This window comes from Channa argus, chromosome 9, assembly GCF_033026475.1.
Source record: "Channa argus isolate prfri chromosome 9, Channa argus male v1.0, whole genome shotgun sequence".
Taxonomy (NCBI): domain Eukaryota; kingdom Metazoa; phylum Chordata; class Actinopteri; order Anabantiformes; family Channidae; genus Channa; species Channa argus.
The window spans coordinates 21,385,184-21,398,724 of NC_090205.1; the positions used below are offsets into that span (position 1 = coordinate 21,385,184).

The following is a 13,541-nucleotide window of genomic DNA, read 5'->3' on the forward strand; positions in this document are numbered from 1 at the left end:
CTACAGGTCTGAAGCTACCTTCAGCTGTGCTGTTTTAGCAAGACTGCATTGAAAATATATATTTATTCCTCTGCCTGTTTATTAACCATTAGAAGGGTATATCTGGTTGTTTTCGAATACTTTTGATTTTGCCATTATCTTTAACCTTCATCTTTTACCATGCTAATATTTGGTGTCTTTTTTTCATCACAACCTCACCTGTGTAATAAATGTAAGTAACGTTCCTTCAGCAGATTTGTCACAGGGGGACTTTGTGTTCCAGCAAAATAAAAAACTTAAGCTAGATTTATCTTAATATGCACAACTAAACACATGTGAACCATTTATCATAACTCTGAGTTTAACTTGGCCTATCGGCACTATTCAAAAACTGTCATGGAATTTAACAATTCAACAAGCAAGAAATCAAGGATCTTTCTTCTACTAAATGTTAAGATATAACCAGAAAATATGTACACAACATTAACGTCTCCTGCTGGTAAAAGTCATTATTTTGTGTGACCTCCAAGTGCACTTAACAAATCTTGATTTTATTTTAATTTTTTTTTTGTTATTTGTTTTTTGTCAGGGGGGGTTCTTAAAGGAATAATGTAATGTGAGACTTGGAAGCAGTTCTGCTCAGCACTTCCTCTCTCTGCTCTGAAACACGTTGGCTTCTCTGTTTAGGCTCTGCCACAGCCTGTGAATTGACCTGTAATTTGTTCAAATCAATTTGAAATCAAACCACATTAAAAAAGATAGCCTGAGATTTTTGCATAGTACTCAGGGCTTGACATTAAGCTTTTTAGTGTCTGAGATTTTTTACTTAGCCAAAGTGGAAAATCTAGCCCTTTTAAAAAATAAATACAATAATGCGGGATTTGTGCAGTCATTATATTTGTATTAGCATACAAAACATAACACAAACATAAACATGAGAGCTAATAATGATATATTCTCTAATTTTCTAAAATGTGGTATCTGTATATTTTTGTCGATTGAGAAGGCAGAAATGCTACAGTGTGATAAATACTGATCACAGGTCATGAAAAACAAGAAAATGAGGTAAACAGTAAAAATCTGCCACATTAATATAATCTGTAGTCTGGGTTTACAACTTATACAGATGGAGTAGCCATAAACTGCTGCATGACTGACATATTTTATGTGGATTCTCAACTGAATGTCAATCCCCCATGATTTATCAATTTTATTTATTTTTTTGTCCTTTTGGCTTATTCCGTGAGTTCAGGGTCGCCACAGCGGACCATTGTCAGCATGTTGATTTGGCACAGATTTTACACCGGATGCCCTTCCTTATGCAGCCCTCCCCAATTTCTACCTGGTTTGGGACTGGCACTGCACTACTGGGGATGGGAATGGGCTGTTGGGGCTTCAGTGTCTTGCCCAGCGATGCTTTGACATATACCAGGGATCAGGGATCGAATCACTGACACTGTAGTCGAATGTCAATCCCCCATGATGACATAATAACATCAGACCTGTCATGTTACTGACCCTAAACAACATCCACAGGTGGAGCAGTGATAGTGTTAGGATAATGCAGAGAGTGTAAAGATCTGAACTTTCTGTCAAATCAAATACCCTCAGTGTATTGTACTGTACCTCTTTCTTTTTCTGTCAGTGGTCTGGATTGTAAACATTAATGCTACATGAATCCAGTTTCTGCTCTGTGTATATGTTTGACTGTGGGCTACACCCACACACACAGCAGCTGAGCAGAGAGGTGGAGGTATGTTTGTGTTCATTTGTGGTTTAGAATGTAGCAAAACCATCAGAAAAAAATTGTTGTATTTCTCTGATTTACTGCTTCTTGTTACCACTGCTTGCTCTCTTCATTCAAACTCTCCCCTGCTCGACCACTCTGTCTCTCTCTCTCTCTCTCTCTCTCTGTCTCTCTGGAGGAGGGGCAACTGATTTCACATGGTCTTAACAGACTGGAAGCCCAAAGAACTGTAACTATCAGTAAGAAAATTGCAGCTGTGCATTGGTAGCTTCATGAACCAGAACATCATTAGACATGTAGCAGTAGAGTAACCTGATTCTCCTCCACCTCTGACATATTTTGAAGCCTGGCCCACAGATGAGTTTAATTGTATAGTGAACAAAAATATACTGTTTTCTGACTTTTCTTTTTAGTGTGTGTGTTTGTGTCACAGCAGAGTGGTACCACAGGGGAAAGAAAGGGGAGTGGGGAGTCTGAATTTAAATAACCCACGGTGGAAAACTACTTATTTAGACTTCTACGTGGCAATTTGTAATAGTTACATTTTTAGGCAGAAATTAAAATAAAAGTGAATGATTTCTAATTTCATTCATTCTTTCACTCAGCTGCATTCCTGTCTGCAGCATTTTTTACACATATACATGGCAAAGAAGTTTGCAGTCTCTGACTGAAATCTAACTGGAGAAACCAGATTTAGCTAATCCATTTACCTGATTTTGGAAACAGGCCTTCCTGTTTACGTGACATTAAGAAATCAACTTTTCCGAGAAAGCCGACTACAACCTGGTAACTTAAAGTCGATGTAAACACGCTCACTGACATGCTTATAGTCCTGACTGAAAGTATTCACAGCCTGTTACTTGGAAATGGAGGAGGGCTTATGGTGGCAATGATGACTATTAGTCTAGCTATTGCTAGCTGTTGTTCTGCTCATCTGTGCTAGTTACTGGAGGAAGACAACCTTAATGGAAACTTTACACAGTGTTTCCAAACTATTATCTAAAATTAAAATACAATAAAATGTGAATAATTAAATACAATATAAGATACCACGGCTTTGAGCCCTAGAAAGTTTATATAATGTTGGAGGCATTACTCTGATAGACAATCCTGTGTCAAAGTGAAATGACTTCTTTATTAAGACACTGATCTCAGTTTCATAATGTCCCAATTTTATTCTTATGAGTTCAATACATCTAGAACATCAGTGTGTAGTTCTGAACCAGGAAAAATTTGATGAAGGCATATGTACAGAAGTTGTCATCAACATGATCAAAGTAAAATTTGTGTTTTGACAGTAAGCTGAAAATTAAAAGAAAACAACAAGAAAACAAGTTCACTACCATCTTTTTCTGTCAAGGTTATTGATAGGATATCCAATGAAAAGGCTAAATGTTAAAAATATAAGCAGAATGAAAAAACACATTGCACCAATGCATTATAGAAAGTCTGAATAAATGGGGCAATTGCTGAAGCATCTACTGTGCCTTTTAAGCTTACAGGGCAACTAGTCTTGAGGCCAGAAAAAAATAATTGTGGAGTGAGATGAATAGAGGTAGAGTTGACAGCATCTAACATTTCCGTTTTGCTGAAAAAAGACTCATCATGGCACCAGTGCTTGACACTGTGACACTCTTAGACAGTCTCAACTTTAAGGTTTGCTTTCTGCTCTCACTCTGACATTCCAAATGCTTTTACAGTATAACACATCTGTCACTTCCCTCTATTAAATGGTTATAATTCTCTGTCAGCTTCTCTCACACATGCTCCATGCCCATTTCTGTGTTGGTCCCAGTGCTTTCACTCTGTGCACAATGTACCCCCCTACACACACACACACACACACACACACACATACACTTACACAGATATATATTTTGTTTAACAGGTCGTTGAGTCTTCTATCAGAGAAAACAGAGGCCGAGTCCTCCCCTCTCTCATTTGACTTTCTTTTCTTCCCACCTCTGCTTTTTAAGAGACTCTACAAGGCTTCATTAAAATTGTCTTCTTTTTAAAGATTCTCATTCACTTGCGTATTTGTGTGTGTGTTTCTTAAGGCTATTAGTTATCTTCTGACTTTCTCTAACACACATATTTATTGAATCTAGCTAAGAATGTAAGCTTTTTTTATGACTGCTGTCCCTCACTTATGCAGATTTACACAGCTTGACAGGCACTAGCTAATCATCATCAAATGGAAAGCCTTGGATGATTAACTATACCATGGCTTTATAATGCACGCATAAGCATGAGTTGTGTAATTTACTTTATAATGAAGATGTAGTGAGGGAAAAAAGTTGCTAAACTGCTAAATTTAAAGAAAATAGCAACAATATCAGCTTTGATATTAGAAGAAGAATTGAGCAGAACAATAAAAAAGATGCATGTCAGACAGAAGTGCAGAATGTGACAGAGCATGAGTATGTGACAAACTTATGGCACTGGTCCAGTTTGAAAGCAAAGATGGTAAAAAAAATACAATATTGTGCAGAAAAACTTGATATTGTTTTGCATTATTCTTAAAAGGGCACTTATACTATAAAATATCCACATCCAGACAAATATAATAATAAAAAAAAATGTTTGACCATAAGTTAAGTAGTTAAAGTAAAGTTAAGCCTCCTACACAACAAGCCACAGTGCACACTGTATTCTACAACCCCATTTCCAAAAAAGTTAGGCAGATAGATTAGCTCATTTTGAATTAGATGGCAGCAACACATAAGGCACTTGACAAAAAGTTAGAACAGAGGCAATAAAAGGCTGGAAATGTAATTGCCACAAATCTAAAACAAATGGAAGAACATTTGATGGTGGTGAAAAGTACATAGAGGTTTTAGAGCAACATAAGCAACCATCTACACAATGTCTCTTTCAGGGAAGACCTTACAAGACAATGCTAAAGCACATACTGCATCTATCACACCAGCATGACTTCACAGGAGAAGAGTCCGGGTGCTGAACTGGCCAGTCTGCAGTCAAGACCTTTCATTATTGGAAAGCATTTGGGGCATTACAAAATGAAAAATCCGTCAACAAAGGCCCAGGACTGTTGAGCAGCTAGAATCCTCCATCAGAGAAGAATGGGACAACATTCCTCTTCTAAAATTCTAGAAACTGGTCTCCTCACTTCCCGGACATTTACAGACAGTTGTTAAAAAAAGAGGGGATGTTTCTGGTAATGAGCAATTGATCAGGTGTACCTAATAAAGTGGCTGGTGAATATACTGTATGTTCTGTATGCATACTGTGTCTCTGATTTGTTTTTAAGTATTTTTTAAAAACTATGGAGGTCTGTGGTTCAGACAAATAACCCAATCAGATGGCTGGGTGACAAGATTCAATGTTGGCTGCAGTGTTTGTATGGTAATTGTGGAGGATTTATTTAAAATAGAAAATAAAAGTTATCCTTTGAACGAACTCTCTCACAATAGGTATCATGCTTTTCTTGTTGTTTTAGTGTTTTTAATTTGTAAAAAATAAAAGTAAAAATCTGCTTTCATTTTCAGATGGCTGTTAAAATAGGTTCCATTGCCTGACTTCAACTGCTTTTAGTCCAAAATGGTTTGTGTATTAGAATTGTATTCAGCGTTGGCTTAATTACTTTTGCATTCACTTGCAGAAGAGACAGCCGACATAGTGCAGTACCTCACAGCTGAGTGTGTGTTAGTTCGAGCAGCGTCATATGGTACTGGGGGTCCCAGTACAGCAGGAAGCCTCTGGCTTTGCTGGTAAAGTCCCTTTTCTTTACACTTTGCCACTATAGGCACACTGGGCCCACACATACATATACTGTATGCCCACATAGCTCCATTCAGCGTTTGCATGGAGCCCCCTAGAATACTGTGTTGAGTGCTATGTTAGGCTAAACGCACACTCAGTGCAATACTCAATAGACAGGGAATCCGCTATATAACACTGTTAGAGTTAGCAGGGTACCACGCAGAGAAGGGGGAGACATGGATGGAGTCAGCTGTTAATCAGTAGACACATCCTCTGTCACAGGAATGCTGGGCTCCTTACACGTCTTGTATAGTGTCCTCATCCACAAGGTAACACAAGTTGTGTGCATGTTTATACACAACCACACACAATTGTCTGATAACAATGTTTCTGCAGTTTGTGTTTGCTTTATTTAACAACTGCAGAAAACTGAGAATTATTGTACATAGTAATTTCAAGTTAAAAACTCCTGGCAGTCTCCAGTTGTGCTTCTTGGCTCATTGAATTTTTTATCCTATAGTATTTAGCATTTTTAGCATTTATAGAATTTTTCCCTTGACTTTCCATGTATTCATCCTGCTTCAAAATTTTGCTTCTTGTTTTTTAATCCAAGTGAGTGACTGCAATTTGCACACTGGCTGTAAAGTGAACTGGAGTAGCCTTTCTGTCAGTGTGAGTTCAGAATGACTAGGGGGTAGCAAATGGAAAACCTGGAGTGACTGTGAGTGGAGTTACATAAGAATCTTTTACCTGAAAACTTCTGCCCTCTCTGATCGAATAGTGTGCACATAATGGATGAAAAGAATAGTAGAAGGTAAGAATAACCAATTACATTGTGTTTTTTTTTTTTTTAGCTGATGGCGGTGTATGAGGAGCAGGAAGCCCAGCAGAGGGGTACAGCGAACGCAAGCTTAGCCCCCAGCCCTGACCTCTATCAATCTGAGCTCTCGGGCTTCCAACCAATCACAGGAGGAGAGATTGAAGTCAATTCCTCAGCCCTGAAGTCTAGTAAGTAATATTTCAATTAATTTTTTTTTATTTATGAAAGCTACAGCTACTGTCTTGAAATTTAGAAGTTTAAATGTTGAAATCTGGTTGTTTCTGTTTATTGTTTTTCTCCGAACTATATACTTTTCTTATAACTTTGTTGTAGAATATACTTTTTGTATTTTTTATTTTAAAACTAAAGCATAAAAAAAACATTCTGAATTGTAACTACTAATGTTAATGTGTAAATAATAATATTGGCAAACCATTGTGCATCTTTGGCATGACATAACCTTCATCCTCTGGTTAGTAGCTATCTGCTCTTCACAGGAAAAAGGTAATATGAGTGAGACTCTGATACTTGTCATCAGGACACAATTTTCCATAAGAGCAAGTATTGTGCCTTTTAAAGACATGCCTATTCATATTAATGTTGGCAGCCACACGTGTTCTGTGTCTGACCTGGCTAGCTCTCAAAGACCAAATGCTTTTTCGAAAGAGTTTTAACAAAGTAAAAGGTCTTCTGGGACTTGTCCCCTAAAGACTTGTATACCCTAAAGGTCTATGCATATATGGGTCAATGCCATAACTGATGTTAAACAAGAAACAGGTTCAGTGTGATTAAATATGCCAGGATAAGACAACGCAGTCCTTCAGTCATTTTGGAAGAATGGCTAGATGGTTATAATTAAATATCAGTAAGCTGAAAATCAAGAATCAAGAAAATAACAAATAATAGTTGTACTTCATAGGTATAAAGCTTGAAGTGTTGGCTGCACTTTCTGAGATTAAAAAGAGGACATGGAGAAAATAGAGAAGACAGGAAGTATATATGTTAATTTAGGCTACAGAGCAAAAACTGATGTGTCTGGTTACTGTTACCTTGATCAGACCTATCTACTTGACATTTTGTCTCTACATCCCCCCCTTTCTTTTTCTCCTTTCTTTTTCTCTCCCTTCTTTCATCTGTCTCTGCCTTATTTCAAGTCAAGTGCCTGTTTAGTAGAGGTGCTGTGAGCAGGAGAGGGCTTATAGTTGTCAAAATAACTTGTCCAGATTTAATTTGGCCTCAACAAAAATCATGTGATGAATTGTGTGAACATAAATATAAGTTAACTCCTGCTGTCAGCTCATCACATGATTCTACATTAAACTAAACCACATTTGTTTTTTACACTCTTGATTATTCATTTCAGGCAGCTGTCCATATATATATCCATATATCGATATAGCCATGTATTTTTCTTACAGCTGCTGTTACTTACAAAGTAAAACCTGATTTGATATTTATCTTAAATTGTAAAGAGGCACTAACTGTATTACCCAAATACTTTGAAGAAAGGAAGTTTAGTCTGTTTTAGTATAGTCACGTGTCAGCAGACGTTAGTGTGAATGTGTAACTGTCATGGGAGATTAGAGGTAACAGAACACTGGAGACTGTCATTGTAAGTGAGAGAAGGTCAGAGTTAGGGCTCTGTCATTGTCAAATATTCTGCATCACTATTCAAACCAATTGTATCTCACTGTTTCAAAATGATTCTTTCTCCATGTTCATTGTTTCTGCCTTTACACTATCTCAATATGTTTCCTACAGAATATGATTATACTTGCAGTGGTGACTGTGGGTTGGGGTCAATGCCATAACTTGAAGAATATATGAACCATGTGGTGGTGTTATAGAAATTCATGTGCTATTCATTAGCCAGGTCAGCGATGTCCTTAATTCTCCATTGGTTGCTAAGCAAGTAATTACTAAATCCTTCCACTTAAAGGTGCGCAGGTATAATGCGCAGAAACTAATCAGTGTAGCTGAACTGATGCAGAAAAAAAAACACCAGCTGGAGTGACATCAAGTGAGGATGAGACTTTGTGACGCCTGCTGGCTGAATAGAAACACTGCAGGTTGGATTTTAGGAGCCTGCTTGAGAGTTAAACACACTGCACTGGTAGGGTACTGCAGCCATATCACACAGAAAACGATGAGACTTTGAAAATATACTTGGGCATTCCGGCCTTGTATATTGTCTATGTGCTGAAACACTGCTGTCCTATTTATTTTTGCTTTTTCTAATACTTTATCTACACCACTTTCCCTTGTGTTACTCACCTCAAATTGTCCTATTAAGAAAACATTTTCTCAGACTGATTACAATTACGAGTACTTACATTTGAGTATTTGCTATTACAGAGTACTGATATGAGTTGTCCTTTAGTATTAATTGCTAGACAGTAAAATCACCACAGGGTCAGTGGTTCGATGCCCAGTCCCAACTATATTTCGAAGTGTCTCTGGGCAAGACACTCCAAGACACCAAGCCCGTTAGAAATTGGGGAAAATTGCATCAGGAAGGGCATCTGGTGTAAAAACTGCCAAATCAACATGCGGACAATGATCCGCTGTGTGGCGACCCTGAACTCACGGGATAAGCAGAAAGGACAAAAAAATAAATAAATTCCTCATCAATCCACTGCACATTTAAATTGATGTGAGACACTGCTGGTCACACACGTGATTCATGGACCACAAGGCCACAGTGTGCAACTTTAAGCCAGTGGTACGGTGAGACTCGAAATCAATCTGCTCTCCTCCCAGCCTCTCTATGCCTTTGTGTTTCAATTGGTCTTTTTCAGTCTTAAACTAAGAAGCTTTAACAGTTATTTTTTTGGTCTGTTTTTTTGTGCACTTTTCTTTTTAGAATTTTTATTGCATCTTGTATTTGTTTTACTTATCATCATGTCTCACCGATTCTCTTTTTCTCCCTAAATGATTTTATCTACAGTATCTGCTTCCTGTGCTACTTATATTTAATGCGTTTGTCCTCTGTACTCACATCACTCTTTCATTTCCTTACTTTGACTAGAGGTATTGATTAGAGGTTTGATGTAATCCATAAGCCCCCAGCCAGTCTTAAGAGCATCAAGGGTCCATTTTGTGACAATCAATATATGACCTTACAAATATCATTTAGCATGTGTTCTGAGTAGACCCCTCATATAGGGTTCCCACCAACCACTTTCCCATTCTGTTACCAATTGAAATGTTGAAACCAACATGAGAGACATATATATATATATAGATTGATGGACTCTATGAATGGGGGCACTAGATTTTAGGTATTGGAAATGTACCCCATAGATTGTAATAATACCAGCAGTTATAAATGTTATTTTTTTGAATAGCCTTTCTGCTGTGTTGACTTTCCTCCCTACTTGACTATTTCTCCAAGCTCCAGCAGCAGCAGAGACAGCAGTTTAATGTGTTTCATCCATCAGCTTCTACCAAATGATAATTTTATGCAATGGACTGACGAGATGTGAAGAGTGAAGATACCATTATATGCTACCTACATGCATACACAGATCCACAAGTCTGCTGATTATTGGCCATTTGGATGCATGAATGCCAGTGCATTCACTGAGGGGATATTTAGGGGGAGGTCATGCATTAACTTCTTGCACACTTTAGCTCTCGGATCTGTTCTTTATAGACCTAATGAGACCATGTTTCATTGACATGGGGCTTTTTTTTAAACTTTCCTGCCTTCTTTGTTGTTTTTGCTTTCTTTTTTATTTGACTTGTATCCTTTCCACAAATAACACTGTTTTCTTAAATAAATAAAAAATATATTTTTTTTTTGTGGAGTTCATTAACAATTATGGTATATGCTGCTTAAGGCACAATCTGTTTTGATTGACAACTTTGTTTACATTTACAAAAATATATTCTATATGTGGTTTCTTCTTCTGTGATTTTTTCTTTGAGTTTATGTTCTTTCTTTAACCCATATTATGAAAAGCACTGTGTTTCCATTAAACAAATTTATTTTTTATAAAATTTTGAAATCAAACTTGGACCCAGAATACACTGAAGCTCCTCTCAGTAGTTTGTGGCATGAGTACCTCAGGATCTGTATCTCCAAACAAAATGAAATGTTGTTTGTGGAACAGTGACTCCATCAAAATAGCATCAGTAAACTAAAGACAATTACAATATTTTGGTTCGCGTGTGTGTGTCAGAGAGAGAGACAGACTGAGAGAGAGAGAAAGAGAGAAATAGAGAGAGAGAGGAGAGACAGAGAGAAAGACAGATATAGAGAGAGAGACAGAGAAGGACAGACGGAGAGAGGAGAGACAGAGAGACAGACAGAGAGAGGAGAGACAGAGAGAGACAGATATAGAGAGAGAGACAGAGAGAGAAATAGAGAGAGAGAGGAGAGAGAGAGACAGACAGAGAGGAGAGACAGAGAGAGACAGACAGACAGAGAGAGAGGAGAGACAGAGAGATAGAGACATAGAGAGAGAGGAGAGAGACAGAGAGAAAGAGACATAGAGAGAGAGACAGAGAGTCTTGCTGTATATTTATATGAGTTGGAGATAAAGATGATCTTTATTATTAACATTTTTGCACTGGTCCTTTTTTCTCTTTTTCTTTGTTTTACTAACAGTTTGACAGGCGCTATAACGAAATGGTGGGTGGACAGCTGAAAACAAAAAAGAACATAAAAATAAATAATATTTGAGAATGTGGGTTCTTATTAATGTTGTAGGTTCGCTGCTCTAGAAGAATATTGGCAGGGTATGCACCTTACATTTGACATTTAGGTGTTTTTAAAGACTAGGAAAATTAGAAAAATTCTCAACATGACCTTGTCATATTTTTGTGTGTGTCCTGTTTCTACAGACACCCCCTTGCTGGTGAGAAGCAGCAGCGATTCAGCGTTAGGTCCACAGCCAACAGAGAACAAACCCCCTCCCAATGAAGCCAACACTGTGATGGTAAGTCCCTGAGGCCCTGACTATGTTTGCTGTGGAGAATTGTGTGCGTTATTACCTGTGTGTGGTGGGATTTTGAACACCCAGACAGCGTGTTCATACCTTTTGCAAACCTGCTTTCACTTCGGTGTAAATCTTGTACAACATGTATGCTTTTACTTGCTTTTGTGTTATGCTTTTTTGTGCATAATGTACACATTAGTTATCAGTGAGCATTGAAAGGGGGCAGAGAAGGTGGTGGGGTCTGGGTTCCCTCTGACCAATGAGCCAATCAATAACAAGTAGGCTTGCACTAGGGCAACTAGGAGTTTCATAAAATGACCCGGACACACAAAGCATTTTTTTCAAGGAATCTAAAGTCGTACTGCTTTGGCACTGATTTCATTAAGTTGATTAAACATGTATGAGCTTGCATAGCAAAAGACACTAAAAACTTAAAACTGCATAAACACTTAATTTTTTTTTTTTTTTTTACAAGAAAGTACTTAAAACTTAAAGTTTACAATAAGCTTTGATAACAGGAGAAAAAGAAGCTCCAAAAGCCACATACAGTCAAGTACATGTAACAGTTGATGATCTAAGCTTCAGTGGAGCTGTGACAAGACAGACATCATGTAATATTCGTAAATTATCATATTATAACACCGGTTAAACTGATGTACTTTGCCACTGACATGCAAAGTAGCACTTGGATGAGAAGTAGATGCAAGTTACAAAATGGTGTTTTCCACAAAGAGACCCACCGGAGTTTGATGAAGACAGCTACCACTATATTTTCTATATTTGATAGAAGCATATTACCGAGTGTGGCTTTTTCTTATCTATGTAATTAGTTCATTGGTTTCCTGTGATCTTGCTAAAATAAGGATTTTATGGTGTTTTTAAACTGGGTGAAAATAGGAATGTTGGGCTATGCAGATTTTAGTTATAGTTAAAATAGAAGCTGGTAAGAGCCACTGCAAAAAGGGAAAAGAACAACAACAAGTATTGTTGGCAATGTGACCATATTTGCACCATCATGACCCACATTGATGTTCTTAAGTATAAGATTATGTATTCAATTATGTAACTCATCTGCTTCTCTACTTTGAAGAACTCACGTGGATTTGGAATTAGATCTAACTAATCAATGATTACATTTCTGTTTTAATAATCAATAATGGGATGGCCAACCTATTTTTTGCATATACCACCTTTACGATTTTCGAAAATGTAAGTTTATGACATAAAAAGCAGCAGTTCATTACATTTGTAGACATTTTAGTGGCTGTTTGCTCTACGGATTGTATTTACTCTTTAGCACATCAAAATGAACATACAATGAACTTTGACCTTGAATACCCAAACGTTTGCATGCATATGTACCTTGTGGCTACCACAGATACAGACAGATACGCTTTTCATGGATGTTTATTGGAACTCAGACAGAAGTGATACTAAGCTGTCATTTACTGATTGATGTCTGTTTACAGTTTGTGATATTATCACTGCCTCTTCTGAGCGTTCACTTTCACATCTGGTAAGAAGAAGGAGATAGATATATCACATATTTATCATTTTGTGCCCCTTTGTATATACCCAAACACTGTGCTCTCCTCTTGGCTTCTATGGTCTGTCTTTCTTTACCTAATTTACCCCAACTTCCTCACCAATTAGTTATTATTGGTCTGCTTCATTTTTTACACAAATACAATTCTTTTTATTAATTTGGTCAAATTACACAATCATGCATACTGACATGCATATACTTCTGAGAGCTTGGCAATAAACAGAGATGCAGTTTTGTTTTCTTGTTTTCATAGTGTTACAGTTCGTTATTCTCTTTAGACATGTGGACAAAGCAAATCCCTCATGTTGACTGGTTAAACGATCTCCACGCCTGATTGGACTCTTGAGTGGTGATTCCACTTCCCTGGAGATTACTAACTGGACAAACATCCTTTTTAAACCTTGCTGTATTCCCCATAGAACAACCTGTTTGGAAGGATTAGTTCTTTTGGGAAACATGATTGGTTCTCTAAGGTGACCAGTCTCAGTGTTTAATGTATCTAATGTGTTTGTGACAATACAACTTGTCTTGCAAGACTAAAACACGCATTTTAACCAATCCCAATGACTCTATACATCTGTTTTTGATTAGCAACCTGAAGCAACACAAAACACAGTTTACCAAAAAAAAAACCCCAAAAACGTGCCTGTTATTGAAAGCAAAACAGGTCATTATTCAACTGTTTTCCCTGCCATTAGCCTTTATAAATCTAATATCTATTTTAAGTACTTCGTTACTGTACTTAAGTACATTTTTAACGTATCTGTATTTTACTTAAGTAGA

At 37.3% G+C, this 13,541-nt stretch overlaps 1 protein-coding gene across 13 annotated transcripts in view; it reads left to right on the forward strand.

Moving 5' to 3' along the window:
• The window catches only part of LOC137132570 (partitioning defective 3 homolog B-like), a 200,800-nt gene that overhangs the window by 37,459 nt on the left and 149,800 nt on the right, over positions 1–13,541 (forward strand). For 12 of the 13 annotated variants that reach the window (XM_067515274.1, XM_067515281.1, XM_067515277.1 and 9 more), the window contains exons 4-5: positions 6,304–6,457; positions 11,118–11,212. In XM_067515274.1, the coding sequence (XP_067371375.1) occupies positions 6,304–6,457; positions 11,118–11,212 (249 nt within the window). Of the gene's footprint in view, positions 1–5,438; positions 5,458–6,303; positions 6,458–11,117; positions 11,213–13,541 lie in introns of those variants that run through there. The other variant, XM_067515280.1, reaches the window with a different exon arrangement.